Genomic DNA, 18,635 nt, shown 5'->3' with positions numbered 1-18,635 from the left:
ATCTATAGACCGCACTTTGACTTTGCTTAGACTTAAGTTTCAGTTAAAACGAGACAGATTTATGCCAGCGGTATAACGCTGTCTCGTTTTAACGGTGTCTTAAGTCTGAGCAAAGTCTAAGTGCGCTCTATAGATCTCAGCCTAAGACCCTCCCCCCGCACGTACGCGCCCCTACCATGCAACGGCCGCGGTCCAATTTATCACATTGCCCGGCTACAAGTAGGGAATTATTCATACTGCCCGGTCCAAGTGAGAAATTCAAGCTATCTCAAACACTGATTTATTACATGGACCACGGGCCATCGGGCATTATTAATAATGGCCGGTCAAAGTGATAAATTAATCACTTTGCCCATCGCTCTTGGGCATTATTAATAATGGCCGGTCTTTATTAATAATGTCCAGTTAATCACGTTGCCCGTAACATATTATAATATATAATTACTTAGAATAGTTATGTATGTATGAATATTTATTATGTTTATTAATATAATAATTAATGTAGGTATATATAAGTCATTTCAAAATTCTTTGCGACTTGGTACTATCCAACACTAGCTGCTTTCAGCAAAGGTTGCCTGGTAGAGATTGCTCTAAGCAATAAGGCCGTCTTTGCACACGATTGTTTTTTCTGTTTTTCTTCTTTCTGTGTTGTATTCCTTTACATGTGTTTTTTGTGCAATAAAATCTTTCTATCTCTCTATCTATCTATCTACTTAGGTAGGTAGTAGACCGCGTTGGCTCAAAGTCAACGTTCGTTGGAATAATATAGGCGAAGTCATTTTTTATTCCAAAAAAATCCCTAAGTATAGCAAAGAAAACTCGACCCATGAATAAGAACTTTCAAGAACTCCCAAGTTTCAAAACACACAAGGCATTTTTATATTTTAAGTATTCTCGAACAAGTAATAAGCAGTTTTGAGTGCACACTTATTTTCTTTGCGGGTTTTCTTAGAGCAAGATATTAAATCTTTTTAAATCTTTCGGCGCAAAGATAATAATAATTGTGGTGTAAAGATTATGATATATTTCTTTCTATTTCAGTAGGTACTTTATACTATTAAACTAGTTCTAGAAACTAGTATCTGTCCCAAAAAAATACAACATGGACTCAAAGATTAAGGTACATTGAAATCTCGAGAGATGAGCGCTCGAAAGAGGAGTGAGTCTCTTTCGAAAGAGGAGACTCCTATTAAACCTAGAATAAAGTTGGGGCTTTACTAGAGAAAAGGTATTATTTAATAGACATGGTAGGTACTTAGTAATTATGTTAACAGTTTATAGTGTTGGGTGTTCTAATATTATATACAAGAAAATGTTGCAGAGGCCTGTATCTAATTAGCATAAACAACAATGTAATAGCATGGAATATGCTACGAGGAAGACCTCTTATGTAATTTAAAAGAGCGTGTAAATACTTAAGAGATGTAACTTACTTGTCGGTAAGCATTATTTATTTATTTTAATTAACCCCCGACCCAAAAAGAGGGGTGTTTTAAGTTTGACGTGTGTATCTGTCTGTGGCATCATAGCTCTTAAACTAATGAACTGATTTTAATTTAGTTATTTTTTGTTTGAAAGGTGGCTTGATCGAGAGTGTTCTTAGCTATAATCCAAGAAAATAAATTCAGCCGTTTGAAAGTTATCAGGTCTTTTCTAGTTACTGTAACCTTCACTTGTCGGGGGTGTTATAAATTTTTAATTTACACTTGTTTTCCCACTTAGGTTTAATATAATTTGTGGCGCACCATTTTTTTACGGCACTGCGCGCTTTCTTATTATTTTTCATGGATCTATCGATGGTAAAAATGCCGTACAAAAATATATGATCAAAATGTACTCACTCTACCTGCACTTTTGAATTCTCACCAGTACTCAGTTGGACAGCTTACAAGTGACGGCATAGTGCTGAATCTTATTATTTTATGCTCTTATATCGTCCTGTATACCTGGTGGTTCATATGACCCATAAATTTTTTGGGCATGGGCCAGTAGTCTATAAGTTTTATTTATTTATTTTAATTGTCATGTTGCAATAACTTATTGCATTACTTGGCGCGCGGTTCACTTTATGAAAGTGCCAAGCTTACCGCAAGCTGCTGTACATTATAACATTGTTTAATGTAGCACATGAATCACGTCCCACGTATGAAAATGAACTTTAAACCTGCCAGAATTCTACACTGAATTTATGTTTGTAACTATCTCAAAAGCTATTTAAATTTTACAAACATTCGTATCAAGTCTACAACACAGACCCAATAGTCTCGATAGCTCAACGGTTGAGGAGCGGACTGAATTCCGAAAGGTTGGGGGTTCAAACCCCACCCGTTGCACTATTGTCGTACCCACTCCTGGCACAAGCTTTACGCTTTATTGGAGGGAAAAGGGGAGTATTAGTCATGATTAGCATGGCTAATATTCTTAAAAAAATACGAAAGACTTAAAATGACTTAGCCTTTTGAGCTAGTGTCCTTATAATGAAAGCATAGAATTAGTGCAATTTAAGAACATCAAGAACAAAGTGAAAATATAGTGCTAGTGCAGAACAGTTTTAGTTTTAGTTTGTGATTAAATAACAAAAAAAAATATATTTTTGTACCATGATACGGAACCCGTCCTGTGCGAATCCGGCAGTTTTTAGGGTTCCGTACCTCAAAAGGAAAAACGGAACCCTTATAGGATCACTTTGTTGTCTATCTGTCTGTCTGTCGATCCGTCCGTCCGTCGTGACTGTCAAGAACACCTATAGGGTACTTCTCGTTGACCTAGAATCATGAAATTGGCCAGTTAGGTATATGTTAGAGCACAAGTAAAGAAATAAATCCGAAAACCGTGAATTTGTGGTTACATCATTAAAAACAATTAAAATGTATTTCTATTTTCAAAGTAAGATAACTATACCATGTGGGGTACCATATGAAAGAGCTTTACCTGTACATTATATAACAGATTTTTAATTATTTTCAAGTAGGTATAATAGTTTTTGATTTATCGTTCTATATGTCTGAAATATACCCGAATACGGAACCCTCAGTGCGCGATTCTGACTCGCACTTGGCCGGTTTTTTTTGTTTTTAAGTAAAATATGAAAATGCATTTAGGTCCCTTGAACCATATGCTCACACTGCATATCGCATTGCAGTCTTCGTTATATTTTAATTACATTTGCACAAATTACATTGTTGGGTACAGTTGCCACTCGTAGCACCCCGTAGCACACACCCGTAGCCCCGTAGCAAGGTACTACAGATTAAAATTGTAGTTAGTTTAATTTAATCTTCCTTTTAAACATAATAGGTACATGTTTTCTATGTACTGTAATGAACGTTTTTAACAAATTAATATCACTTGCTTTAACGGCGAAGGAAAACATCGTGAGGAAACCTGCATGCCTAGGAATCCATACTAATATTATAAATGCGAAAGTGTGTCTGTCTGTCTGTCTGTTACGTTTTCACGGCCCAACCGTTGAACCGATTTTTAACCGACTTCCAAAAAAGGAGGAGGTTCTCAATTCGTCGGAATCTTTTTTTTTTTTTATTTTTTTTTTTTTATGTATGTTCCCCGATTACTCAAAGACCCCTGGACCGATTTGGAAAATTTTTTTTTTGTTTGAAAGGGTATACTGTGCAGGTGGTCCCATATAAATTTGGTAAAGATCTGATGAATATCTTTGGAGATGGAGAACAGAACTCCTCAATGGATAGGAGCAAATTGCTCGCGATCAGTGTAATAGCTTAGTAAACAGTAGGGTTTTAACTGGGCATAGCATATTATAGTACAGTGGGGCCACTAAAAATTGTGAAATAAAAATTTTTTACTTTTTAGTGTTTGTGGTTTTGAAGTCGGTTTTATTTTTCTTTTGAAATTTTTTTATAATGAAAGGTACAGACTTGGCATACATCCCGGGGAAGGACATAGGTTACTTTTTATCCCGGAAAATCAAAGAGTTCCTACGGAATTTAAAAAAGTTGAAATCCACGCGGGTGAAGCCGCGGGCATCCCCTCGTTTTCCATAATTTTCAAAGGAGGGTGAAGTCTACCAATCCGCACTTGGGTAGGGTAGTGAACTATCGCTAAACTCTTCTCATTTTAAGAGGAGAACCGTGCTCAGTAGTGGCCCGGACTTAGGTTGAGATGATGAATAGCCAGTTGTATCAAATGGATATTTTTCAGTTAATTTCGCGTAATCAAAAAACCGGCCAAGTGCGAGTAAGACTCGCGCACTGAGGGTACTCGGGTGTTTTTTCCAATATTTTGCATGATAAATCAAAAACTATTATACATAAAAATAAATAAAAATCTGTTGTAGAATGTACAGGCAAAGCCCTTTCATATGGGGTACCTTGGTACTCTTGGTATAGTTATCTTACTTTGAAAATTGAAACATATTTTAAATTTTTTTTAATGATGTAACCACAAATTCGCGGTTTTCAGATTTATTCCTATACTTGTGCTATAAGACCTACCTACTTGCCAAATTTCATGATTCTAAGTCAACGGGAAGTACCCTATAGGTTTTCTTGATAGACACGACGGACGGACGGACAGACAGATAGACAGACAACAAAGTGATCCTATAAGGGTTCCGTTTTTCCTTTTGAAGTACGTAACCCTAAAAACAAAAATATTTATATATAGGTACGAAAAAGCAATTAAGTACATATGTTATAGGTAATTGATTGTTGTATACTTTTCGTCATAATTGGATTCAATATTTAATTCTATTACCATCCCATTCCGCGATCATCCAATTAATTTCTCGTCCGGTCTATTCCACTTATTTTCATTTAGTTTTATATGAAGTATGAAGTTGAAATAACACGTGAACTCTGAATAAATGGAAAATTTCAAATATTACATCGCCATATTACATAGCTTACAAAGTTTTTTTTATTTTTTAGTATCGCCAAGTGCAAGTCAGACTCGCGCACTGAGGGTTCCGTACTCGGGTATTTTTTCCAACATTTTGCACGATAAATCAAAAACTATTTTACATAAAAATAAATAAAAATCTGTTTTAGGATGTACAGGTAAAGCCCTTCCATATGATACCCCACTTGGTATAGTTATCTTACTTTGAATATTGAAACACATTTTAATTTTTTTTATGATGTAACTACAAATTCGGGGTTTTCAGATTTATTCCTGTACTTGTGCTATAAGACCTACCTACCTATCTGCTTTTCATGATTCTAGGTCAACGGGAAGTAGCCCATAGGTTTCTTGACAGACAGACAGACAACAAAGTGATCCTATAAGGGTTCTTCCTTTTGAGGTACGGAACCCTAAAAAAGTAATCCTATATCCTTTTTACCTCTTGAGGAACAGAACCCTAAAAACCATGAAAATATCGCGTGCTGGTATCTTATAAGTTATACACGATAACGAGTTTTAAACCAAGTACGAAGCCCGTACTGTAAACGTATAATTACACACTTACTAATATTACTCAACTGAAGTATACCTTTTTGACTTCCAAATTACACGAATGAGACAAATTATGTGTTAGGTCACTAGTGCAGTAAACCATCTATACTTAGAATTAGGCACAGCGCACACCTGTGTAGTAAAGTGGAATCAAGGTAAAGTGAGAAGCGACATTGTTAAAAGCTTATTGCTAGGGTTCCGTACCCGAAGAGTACCAAAGGGAAAGACTCGAGGTCCGCCTGTCCGTCTGTCCGTCTGTCTTTCAGGGGGGCTGTATCTCATGAACCGTAATAGGTAGAAAGCTCTAATTTTCACAGAATGTATATTATAATAATAAATAAATAAATCTTTATTATCTTAGCAGAACATTATTTACAGACTTTGGTGTGAGGCCCTGCCTCCTGATGAAGTGAAAACTGTGTTTCAGGAGGCAGTGTCTTCCCATAATAGTACACAGCACAACAACACATATAGTGTACAGCACAATATAAATTAATATTACAGCAAAATAAAAAATTAAAATGGCTGCCATGAAAATTATCTGCTGGCTGGCTATGTGCAGATTGGCAGACTTCACACTACTTTGAGAAAATTATGGAAACTTTCAGGCATGCTTGATATTTAATTGCTTCAAACGCATATAAATCCAAAAATTAAGAGGTCCCCCCCCCCCCCCCTCCCCAAAATTAAGAGGTTTAAACCCCGAACTTATTACATAACTAACTATATTGCACTTCAAAATCGATCTTGACTTTTACTTAAACCAAACAACACAAGTGTTAATTAAAAATATATGTATAACACCCCCGACAAGTGAACGGCTGAACCGATTTTCTTGGATTATAGCCAAGAACACTCTCGATCAAGCCACCTTTCAAACAAAAAAAAAATCAATTAAAATCGGTTCACTAGTTTAGGAGCTACGATGCCACAGACAGATACACACGTCAAACTTATAACACCCCTTTTTTTGGGTCGGGGGTTAATAAAACAATTCAATGTTACCGTATGCCGATGTCTTATTTTATTTTTTGGCATGCTCACCTAAAAGGTGTACTCTAGAGAATCACATGGCTGAAAATGCAAAATACTTTCCACGTCCTGAGTTTTATAACTCTCCCCTGTCTTTAGCGATTTAGGTATTTCGTGAATATAGCATCAAGTTTTACCTAAACCACAGAATTCTAAGCTAGTAGTTCGCCTCGAAAGGGGAAAGCTTTGCAAAGAAAACGCGTATTCTTTTTTTATTTCTATAAGAAAATCGAAATGGTACTTTAAATGGAGATAGATAATATCTTGGATTAGCACATAAGCTACTTTTTATCCCGGAAATCAAAGAGTTCCCACGGGAAAACTTAAATCCACGCGGACGAAGTCGCGGGCATCAGCTAGTAATTAATATTCTTTTTTTTTTGTTCCCTCTCGTCTGGCTTTACAAAGATTAGCCAATGTCAAGTTTGTAGTTATTTGTAACAAGTTAGTTAAACTAGTATACAAGTATGAACCCCGTCTGTGCCGGCGCCCGCCGACACACGCACGGCACCCCCTTAGAGCGCTTTCCGGTCAGTTTTAACAAAAAACACTCCAAAAAAGCAGAGCACGCCGGCCAGCCAGCACCAACACAGACGAAGTGTAATTAATATTCTACACTATGTAAAATGGTTACATGATATTATAACGTAGTGAAATAATTATTATGACCCAGTTGTGCAACCTCATGTAGGTAGTTGCTTATTACTTATTCTGCAACTGCAACCGGCGTTGCATTTAGTTTGCAACTTGCATAAAGCCTAATTACTATTAATTCAAGTTGCCAGAGTTGAAGTGCTATGTCCTTATACGCCTTTGGAATTTGGATACTTTGACTTTGCAACTAGGTATTATGATAAACTAGCTGATGCCCGCAGCTTCGCCTGCGTGGATTTAGGTTTCTAAAAATCCCGTGGGAGCTTTTGATTGCCCAGGACAAAAGTAGCCTATGTGTAATAGCCCGTCCCCGGGATGCAACGTGTTTCTGTACCACGAAACGGATGATCCTTTAAAAATCCGGTGGGATCACCAGGATTTAGGAATGAAATTCCTTACGGCATCAGGGTTGAGGAGTTGGGTCCTCGAGGTCAACGACAAAGTCTTCATTTGGTATATGATTGTACCTTTGACATGATCAACCCATTGCCGGCCCACTATTGAGCACAGGTGTCAGAGTGAGAAGGGTTTAGGCCATAGTCTGCCACGCTGGCCCAATACGGATTGGCAGATTTCACACATCTTTGAGAATATTGATAACTCTCAGGCATGCAGGTTTCCTCACGATGTTTTCCTTCACCGTTAAAGCAAGTGATATTTAATTGCTTAAAACGCACATAACTGAAAAGTTAGAGATGCCCAGATGATTAGAGATGGCCCACGCACTTTTGGTTTTTAATTGGTCTTGAATCGGTCTAGACTGTCTTGAATTGGTCGTGATTTGGTCTTTTCTTGTTGTTGACTTGGTTTTGTCTGATCTTGACATTAGTTGTGTCTTGATCTAGACTTGGTCTTGACTTGGTCGTTTGGTCATAATTTAGTTGTGTCTAGTCTTGGTCATGAATTGTTTGTAACTTGGTCTTGATTTGGACGGAACTTGGTCGTGACTCTGACTAAAACAGTAGTCTGTTGTATTTTAATTTTTCTCGGTATTTTACGATACTGTTTGCTGTTTATCTAAGGTACCTATAGGTCTAAAATAGATATTTGTCTTTAAAAACTGCGCATTCTAAGTATTTGGCGCTTGCGATATTCTGCATCTTAATCAGCCTGTTTTCTTGGCAGCGGCTCAAAGCATCCATTCTGCAGATTGGACGTATGAGTTTGAGGTAAGAAAGATTCTACCCATAGATACCAATGTCGCTGTTGCAGTTTTTTTCGTTTCTAGTTCAAGCAATATTTTTGACTTATAATATACGTTGAAGCACGTGTGACCTTATTTTTACAACGCATAGTATTGCACCGGATAAGCAACGTTGATCTCAATCGGTGATTGGATGGGTGGTTGACTTTGAAGGGCTTTTCGTTTCAAGGTCTCGTTGGACCCTTTAAACACAATTTTGACGACCTCCTGGCGCAGTGGTGAGCGCTGTGATCTTATAAGTAGGAGGTCCCAGGCTCGATTCCCATCAGGCGCAATTTGGGAATTTACAATTTCTAAATTGCTCTGGTTTGGTTTAGTGGGAGGCTTCGGCTGTGGCTATTTACCAGTAACCACCGTACTATTCGTACGTAAAGTATATCATCATCATCATCAGCCTGTTAGACATAGGCCTGCCCTTTAGAGCGCCACCACACCCGCTCCTCAGCCTTCCTCATTCAGCCACTTCCCGCCAGCCACTTTATATCGTCGGTCCATCGTGCTGGAGGGCGTCCCGCACTACGCTTGCTTAAACGCGGTCTCCACTCAAAAACTAAGACCACTAAAGTAAAGAATAAGTACCTCTATATTTTATAATAATATATGATTACCTGAGTTTTCCGAGTTTTATTTAACTTAACTGTTATTATGTTGAAGTTTGAAATTCGTTCGGCTGAATAGTGAATGCCTGAATATAAAAGACATACAATTCCGTTTAAATATTAAAACGGTCGCAGAAGCCCGTCCTAGATAAACTTTTATTTTGAGGCACTTTTCTCCGAATGGTTGTCAGGGGACAAAAGAAATTAGGTTACGTTTGTGGAATATTTTAGTTTGTAAAATTTTATTTATTGTTTGTTTACTGAAGTACTACCTACTAGATTTTTTCGCGACTTTGTTCTTCTGAAATTAATCCTGTAGGATGGTTTTATTCCTGTAGGAATTTTGCAGGATATGGCAAGCTTCCTGGCGTAGGAATAGGAGTAGGTATATAAGGGGTTGACAACATCTCGGTAAGGTGAAGGTTAGGAGTTAGGACCGACGTGTAGAGGTACCAAAAAATAATGAGCCTTGTAGTGTGATATCCGTGGGAGATTTGAGGACTTAAAGAATTTGTTCAAAACTCCAATGACTGACTCTAACCTAAAAACCCTGAAAACAGCTGATCGCAGAAATGAAGTCACGAAAAACTTCTGTGAGCTCGGAGGACCGTTTGACGTTTGTCAAGTATATGTATGTATGTATGTCAGATACAAATAAAAAACCGGCCAAGTGCGAGTCAGACTCGCGCACTGAGGGTTTACTCGGGTATTTTTTCCAACATTTTGCACGATAAATCAAAAACTGTTACACATAAAAATTAATAAAAATCTGTTTTAGGATTTACAGGTAAGGCCCTTTCATATGATACCCCATTTGGTATAGTTATCTTATTTTGAAAATTGAAACACATTTTAATTTTTTTTTAATGATATAACCACAAATTCGCGGTTTTCAGATTTATTCCTGTACTTGTGCTATAAGACCTACCTACCTACCAAATTTCATGATTCTAGGTCAACGGGAAGTACCCCATAGGTTTCTTGACAGACACGACGGATAGACAGACAGACAGACAACAAAGTGTTATAAGGGTTCTGTTTTTCCTTTTGAGGTACGGAACCCTAAAAATCTATGGCACTAACTGTTAGGTGCTACATATTCATTAACTGTTGAATTAAATAATTTATCACACACGCTGTATATACCTAAAGTGTTATGGAGTATTAAGAGTGTTAAGGTGCCCACGCACTTGAACTGAACTGCAACTGAACTGCGCGTCGCGGCAGCGCCCCGCACGATATTCTCTCCAGCCGCGACGCGCGTACGTTACTGCAGTTCAGTTCGAGTGCGTGGGCACCTTTAATGCTACGCCCGTATTTAACATTACTAAAGCACCTACTTGCCAATTTAAATGTTCGACCTAATTAAGGCGAAACAACTGCAGTAATATTTTAGCACAAATGTTCGAAGGAACTATTACCCAATTATTTATTATTATACTCTTTTTGTAGAGTAAAGTTTGTACTTAGTTTATGTGCGACTAACTTTTATTTACTAAAATAGTTCTTTTTGTATCTCAAGCAAAAAGACTCTTTGTAACAGAAACCTAGAAGTATTTTACAGTACGTATTTCCTTGTATTACAACTCATAGCTCGAGTATGATAGAGTAAGGGCTTAGCCATATTAAAAATGGAAGGGAACCCTGATGCCGGAAGGGTGTTCCATATCCTAATGGTTCGGATTAGAAACGTGGAAGCAAATCGCTTCGTATGTGTCCGGGGAATTTCACCTACGTACGGATGCAGTGAACGTGATTCTTCTTCTTTTACAGAAGAGAAACAAAAAGAACCATCAGAGGAGGGTAAATCAGAAGAGGAAGCGGCGACGAAGATCCAGGCGGCGTTTCGGGGTCACAAAACCAGACAGTCAATAAGCATGAAAGCGGCGACCAAGTCCAACCAGGAGCCAGAGCCGTCCAAGGCTGAGCTCGAGGCGGAGTTCCGAGCTGATGATAAAGGTATGTGGAATTTAAGAAATAAAAATCGATATGATAATAATAAAATCAATAGAAAAGTCCAATGCATTGTATGTAGCCTAAACCACTGATTTAATCTTCTTCTTCATCGTTACACTCTTGGCAAAGCGGTTATGGTCATCACGAAGTAATGTCTTTAAGGGCAGATGTTATGCTGGCCGACAACCTGGTGCAAGGGACCGCCTACAGTGACTTTATTTGGTTGGTCCATTGCATGGGTGACCTTCCTCGTCACTAATTAATTAATGAGGTGGATAATTAGAAAAAGGTAAGGCTAAACCAGAGTTTAACCTTACTTTTTTTCTAATTAATTGAAAGTAATTTTTTTTTAATGGTTACAGCTGTCTACAAGGTTTTAACCATTATTTACTTATACTTACTTTACTTCTTTAGTGAAGTAGATATATTACCTACCTATTGGTACTGAGGTCTATTTCACGAAGACCGTTTGGCTATGTTTGTGTGAGTGTACACGTATACGTCGTTATAGTGTGCGTGTGGCTCAATCTTGAACGCAACGCAGTTTACGTTACGCACACAAATGCGTTATCGCTTATCGGTACACTCACTACTACAATCAAGACTAGGCGATCATAGTGAAATAAAACATCTTTATTTAATTACAATTTATCAGTTACACAAACAAAACAAAATAATAAATAACCGCAACGCTCTGGTAGCGTCGGTGAACTATAAATTATTCAGTGAGCTCTGGTTCTGTTTGTCTATGAATTTATAATAAGTATTTGCGAATTTTGGTCGCGACACAAAACCGAGGCACCCGCTAATTGCTAGACTTGACACTGCCTATGCGTACTTGATAAATTAACTTAGCGAACTAAAGGCCGATTCATACAAAGCACGTATAACATGACACGTGCGTAGTGACGCGCGTAAACCCCTAACACCCAGGGTTACGTATACGTCCACGCTTTACGCAAGCGGTGTACCATGTTTCATACAGCTCCATACATTACAACGCATAAATTACAACGTCTACGCTTACGCAACGCAGACGCAATGCGTGAGGGAAACGATTCAACACGAACTCTTTGAAGTTTTTTTTTTAGAAAAAAAAAGAATATTAGCCATGCTAATCATAACTAATACTCCCCTTTCCCCTGCTTGTACCAGGAGTGGGTACGACAATAGTGCAACGGGTGGGGTTTGAACCGCCGACCTTTCGGAATTCAATCCGCTCCTCAACCGTTGAGCTATCGAGGCTATAGTTAGCTCCTTGAAGTTATAATAGTAAATCCATTATCATCATTATCAACCAATGAACATCCACTGTGATCTAAGTCTCTTGTAGACCACAATGTCTCTCAGTTTTTTTTTATTTGTACCAGAAAGTTGTAACAATAAAAAGTTGTAACAATTTTATTAGTAGGTACCAGAAAGTTGTAAAAATAAAAAGAAAGAAAAAGTGGACAGGGAAGCACTTATCTCTATAAGAGATCTCTACCAGGGAAGAGTTTTTCAAATAAATCCATACGAAAATTATAAATGCGAAAGTATGTCTCTGTCTGTCTGTCGGCTATATTTTCATGACGCTTATACATGGCTATACATATAGGTTTTCTATATTCTCTTTGTTTCGGAAATTTAAATAGTTTCCATGGGATTTTCAGAAAACCTAAATTCACGTGGATAAAGTCGTCTTCTACTTGAGTGTAGATGTAGCATGCATTCTGACGACGGAGGTGGGCTATATTTTATCCCGGAAAATCAAAGAACGGAATCCTGCGGATTTTTTTGAAACCTACATCCACGCGGATGAAGTCACGGGTTTCATCTAGTTAAAAGGAAGAACTGACTGACTGTCATGTCTTCTAGTTTTGGTAACAAGTGTAAATTAAAAATTTATAACACCCCCGGCAAGTGAAGGTTACAGTAACTAGAAAAGAGCTGATAACTTACAAACGGCTGAACCGATTTTCTTGGATTATACCTAAGAACACTCTCGATCAAGCCACCTTTCAAACGAAAAAAACGAAATTAAAATCGGTTCATTAGTTTAGGAGCTACGATGCCACAGACAGATACACAGCTACACATGTCAAACTTACAATACCCCTCTTTTTGGTTCAGGGGTTAAAAATATAGTCCCATGGCATCTATAACACGAATTTTACACGTTGTAATCAAAAAAGGCCTACAATATTAATAAAATCTTTGAGTGTTTACTTACAAATAAAGAATTTTCTTCACGAAACTCATTTACAATGAGCCTTTTCTGAAAGAGAATCGAGTGGCGTTCAGATCCTTCAGCTTCAGACGTCTTGGCTTCATATAGCATTGTTTAACAAGGACTCTTCATACTTCTGCGACCCTGGCAAGTGCTTTTAAGTAGAGGGAGCGTGGCTCAGCATTCGAATTATCAAATAGGCGAATTTTTGATGAAAATAATGTAATTTTGATCTTTGGACTGATTTAAAAGACTGGTTCTCTTTCACTTTGCGTTTAATTATAAAATACAGTTATATAAACTTATGGCTATGGACCCTAGTAAGTAGTTTTATGTAGTAGGAGCTGGTTTAATCCATACTAATATTATAAATGTGAAAGTGTGTCTGTCTGCCTGAATGTCTGTCTGCTACGTTTTCACGGCCCAACCGCTGAACCGATTTTAATGAAAAGTAGAGACTTGGGATACATCCCTCGGAAGGACATAGCCTACTTTTTATCCCGGAAAATCAAAGAGTTCCTACGGGATTTCAAAAACCGAAATCCACGAGGGCGAGCCGCGGGCATCAGCTAGTAATATTATAATTGGACTGCATTTGGACTGAAATTCGAAAGACTGTGGTTGTCTTCCATTTTACATTATAAAACTTATGACTCTCTATGGATGGCCTCTTCATAATATTAACTGCGATCATAGTAAGTAAATAGTTTTAAGTCGGGGGGAGCTTGCTCAGTATTCGAATTATGAATTACTAGCTGATGCCCGCGACTTCGTCCGCGTGGATTTACGTTTTTTTAAATCCCGCGGGAACTCTTTGATTTCCGGAATAAAAAGGAGAGTTTAGACTATGTGTTAATCCAGGGTATAATCTATCTCCATTCCGAATTTCAGCCAAATCTGTCGAGTAGTTTTTGCGTGATTGAGACAAACAAACATTCAAACATCCACACTTTCACATTTATAATATTAGTAGGATTAGGATTAGGATTAGGATATTATGATTAGGATCAGGATTATTAGGGTTATTAAGATTTTATTTTTTCTATTTATTTGATAAAAATATTTACGCAGTTTACAATAATTCTGATGTAATCATAGGCTTATACCTAACTCGTGTTTTCCCGTACATTAGGTACACATATTATGTACCTGTAGCAATTATGTTTATGTTTATCTTCCGCCAAACTACACAGCAGTTTGTTAGCGAATTTGCGCTCGAAAAGGTATGCACCCAATTTCTGGCAAACCAGTATGCATTTACGTAAACGTGCAAACGTGCTGATGGAAACGAATTTTGCAAAGCGACTTAGAATTTTCAGGAAAATCGGTAGGTAAGGTAGGTACATACAAAAAACATCCGACCCAAAAAGAAGGGTGTTATAAGTTTGACGTGTGTATCTGTGTATGGCATCGTAGCTCCTTAACGAATGGACCGATTTTAATTTAGTTTTTTTTTTGTTTGAAAGGTGGCTTGAACGAGTGTTCTTGGCTATAATCGAAGAAAATCGGTTCAACCGTTTGAAAGTTATCAGCTCTTTTCAAGTTTTCTTATAGAGGTTTTTGTGTCGGGGGTTTTTTTTTTTTATTTTAAGTTATTGGAAATGTGACGTTAGAAATTAAAATGGACAGTTGAAATGGTTAATTTTTTTAACACTTTTAAACAAGAAATATATAGTAAACTAGGTGATACCCGCGACTTCGCGTGGATTTAGGTTTTTAAAAATCCTGTGGGAACTATTGATTTTCCGAGATAAAAAGTGATAAGCCTATGTCCATCTGGATGTAAGCTAGCTCTATACGTTTCATTGAAATTGGTCAGGCAAAGGACAAGCAGACAGACAGACAGACACTCTTTTGCATTTATAATAATTGTATGAATATGAATAATATTTAACATTCTACAAGCTTCCATGAAATAATTGGATTTACAAACTTTGATTAACGGAATCTCTCGTATTTCCGATTTAATTTACTGACCAATTTGTTATCTCCACTAATCTTCGGAAACTTTGGAATTATACTGGACCCGAGAAAATTGGATAAAGTTATTATATCGGGAGGGAAAAATTGCTTTTTCGTCTTTCTCACACAATTTGTATATTCATATTTTTGTTTGTGATATCCGCCATTTTGGATATGACATGACGTCACTTTATTAAATTTTCTATTTTATTTTTTAGAGCGGAAAACTTTTAAATAATTACAAGAAGTTAAAAAAAGTACAAAAGAAAAGTATAATTATTTATTAATTTTTCACATTGTATTTCCCTACACAACAAGGAACAAGTGTAAATTAAAAATTTAACACCCCCGACAAGTGAAGGTTACAGTAACTAGAAAAGAGCTGATAACTTTCAAACGGCTGAACCGATTTTCTTGGATTATAGCTAAGAACACTCTCGACCAAGCCACCTTTCAAACAAAAAACTAAATTAAAATCGGTTCATTCGTTTAGGAGCTACGATGCCACAGACAGATACACAGATACACACGTCAAACTTATAACACCCTTCTTTTTGGGTCGGGGGTTAAAAACAGAACCCCGAACAAATAAGTCAACGTAAAATGAAGTTAGAAGATAAAAATATATTCACGGTCGGCTCATTGTAAATGCAACGTCTGTTTATTTATTAAAGCCTTTTCGGCAGCTTGGGCCTTTGAATATTTAATCCAGGAAGACCCGGTGAGATGGGAAGGAAAGTCGGGATAAACATGCAGTTTTAAAATGTATTCATAAAAAGTACTTAAATCATGAAACTTCTTCATTTTTTTAATTTATTTATAGACTAACGCTTGGCTGCAATCACACCTGCTAGCAAGTGATGATGCAGCCTAAGTTAGAAGTTGCCTATTCACGCTTGACCTGAAGGTACCCGTATTAAAAGTGGAACAGAAAAGTGATGCCGGAAGGGCGTTCCATACCCTAGCGGTTCGGATTAGAAACGAGAAAGCAAATTTTTTTTTTTTTAAAGAATATTAGCCATGTTAAATGACTAATATTCCCTTTTCCTCTCCAACTAAGCGTCAGGCTTGTGCTAGGAGTAGGTACGACAATAGTGCAACGGGCGGGGTTTGAACCGTCGACCTTTCGGTATTCAGTCCACTCCTTTACCGGTTGAGCTATTGAGGCTCTAATTGCTTCGTAGGAGTCAATAATTTCATAACTACGTACGGATGCAGATCAATTGTGTTGTTATAGTATTTCTTCTACTATTTAGAGGTCTTATGTTCACTTAGATATAAAATATCATTTTCTAAGCCGATATTTGGCTCAAAGTTTGGTTTTATCTATCTAGAAATTTGGATATAAAATACTTTTCAAAGGAAAAAATCCTTTGAGTGGGATTTTAACGTTATTTATATGTGTACCTATACTTGAAACTATTTCCAATTAATTCAAAATAGTTTTTTTTTTTAGATATTTCATATAGGTACTTAGGCGAACTTGTTGCTAACGTTATATCGGTTCGGAAAGAGGGGTCTCTCCGTCACTCGCTTCTTACAAACGTAGTTCCAATTTCATTTGAATATTAAGCAACCAAAGTGCATGAAATTTTGCACATATATTCTAGAAACTAATATCTATGGCTGTGGTTTTCCAGATTTCTGTTAAAATATTCGGTTTCAAAGTTACGCGGTCTTAAAAATTTACATACAAACCTTTGAGCCCCTGTAATTTTAAAACTACTTATATTTAGAAAAATCTAAAACACCACAGACACAGATATTAGTTTCTAGAATATGTCTGCAAAATTTCATGGACTTTGGTTGCTTAATATTCAAATGAAATTGGAACTATGATTGTATGAAGCGAGTGACGGAGAGAGCCCTGTTAAAATGACAAGAAACACTAATGTTTTACGCTAATTATAGCGTTTCTAATTATTTGACAAACTAGAATAGTAGGTCTACTTCAAAAATGTACTGATTGTCTATATATTTATCTGTATTTCTTTCATATCTCGTACTTTTCCTACAGGCTCTTGTTTATTTACAGCGCATCTTGCTGCAATATTATTTTAAGAAAAATGTAACTGTAATGTAACACGTATTTCCTTTGTAATAAGATCCAAAAGAAAATAAGATACATTTTCACATACAAAAGATACATATGTTGTTTGCAATAGTCTTTATTTGTAAGGCAGTAAGAGCTAACAATAATATGAGGATATCGAAGAGATTTAACTAAAATGTAGAGTGGGTATTAGGAGCACTATGTATAATATATATTCAGTACACAAAGTAGCCAAATGACTGTTTTTTACTGCGGCTATACCTAGTTGTTTAAAGCCGACCGCGTTGATATTTTCTACTTCTCATTTCTCGAAGAGCATGTTAAGCTGCTGATCAGTGTTATATAATATTATGTATCTAAATTATAGGTACGAAAGGCATTCTGAATCAGTGGTACCTACCTAGATGCATTTTACCATTCAAAAGTATGTACTTGTAAAAGGTTAACTGAATAAAAAATATTTCTATTCTATTCTATTATAATAAGCATGCCCTAATTAAAAGAGGCTGACATTTTCCAATGAACAGCTGTTAGTTTTGGAAATAACTTAAAAAAAATATTTGTGGCAGTATGAGAAATGCTAAAATATCAAAACACTGTGGGGTTGCTATAATATTTAGAAGTAGCGGTCGGTTGATAATAAAAAAGTTGTCGAGCCAAAAGTTTTTTATTAGCTTATAAAATTAATTCCAACACAGAAATTGTTTTTATTTCCTGCCTTAAATAATAAATAATTAATGAAGGTTGGAAAAGATGACTTTTAAGCCGATTAGCCGAAAACACACCAAGCACGTACACGTGACACTTGCTTGTGACGCGCGTGAACCCGTAGACATAACTGCACGCATTACGTCTACGCGAACGTTCACGCCACGCAAGCGGTATCCCATGTCTCATACAGTTCCATACATTACAACGCAATGGTACGCACTACGTCTACGCTTACGCGACGCATACGCGGCCTGAAACACAAACAGCTTTTACATTTTTACTTAGCTACTTATTTCTAGTTAGTACATATGCCTATAAGGTGTTCACTTATTTACATTATGTCTATTGAATTTTGTGTGGGAGTTAGTTTACTTTGTTTGGCTTTGTGTTGGGATTTAGTTACATTGTCCTTTCTATCACAAATAAATCATTTGAATATCCATGAAGGACTTGGAACACGTAGTCCCCCAGTCGCCAAAAAGAGTTATTGGATTCCTTTTGGCAAGATATCAAAAAGGTGCCCCCCCGGGAGAAAAATAATGGATGATCTGATGGCTGGATATCGATTCTAACTGTATATTTTCACATTTAAACCACTATTAGAGGACTTTTGCCATTGTTTTGTAAGGAGATTGTTGTCAAAGAGTAGGCTCATTTCCATAATTACAATAAGGGAAAATACCGGTTAAGTGCGAGTTGGAATCGCACACGAAGGGTTCCGTACCTATCATCGTATAAAAAATAACATTTTTTTTTGTGATACAAGCACAAATTCACAGTTTTCGGATTTTTCCGTCTACTTGTGCTAGACCTATCGTACGC

At 36.9% G+C, this 18,635-nt stretch overlaps 1 protein-coding gene across 1 annotated transcript in view; it reads left to right on the top strand.

The window, feature by feature from the left end:
• LOC123878152 (sperm surface protein Sp17) overlaps positions 1 to 18,635 on the top strand; it is a 104,567-nt gene that overhangs the window by 45,658 nt on the left and 40,274 nt on the right. Inside the window, exon 2 of the mRNA XM_045925255.1 lies at positions 10,696 to 10,881. Within this exon, the coding sequence (XP_045781211.1) occupies positions 10,800 to 10,881 (82 nt within the window). The 5' untranslated portion in view covers positions 10,696 to 10,799. The remainder of the gene's footprint in view (positions 1 to 10,695; positions 10,882 to 18,635) is intronic.

This window comes from Maniola jurtina, chromosome 25 (assembly GCF_905333055.1).
Source record: "Maniola jurtina chromosome 25, ilManJurt1.1, whole genome shotgun sequence".
NCBI lineage: Eukaryota > Metazoa > Arthropoda > Insecta > Lepidoptera > Nymphalidae > Maniola > Maniola jurtina.
This window is presented reverse-complemented; position numbering and strand designations above follow the sequence as displayed.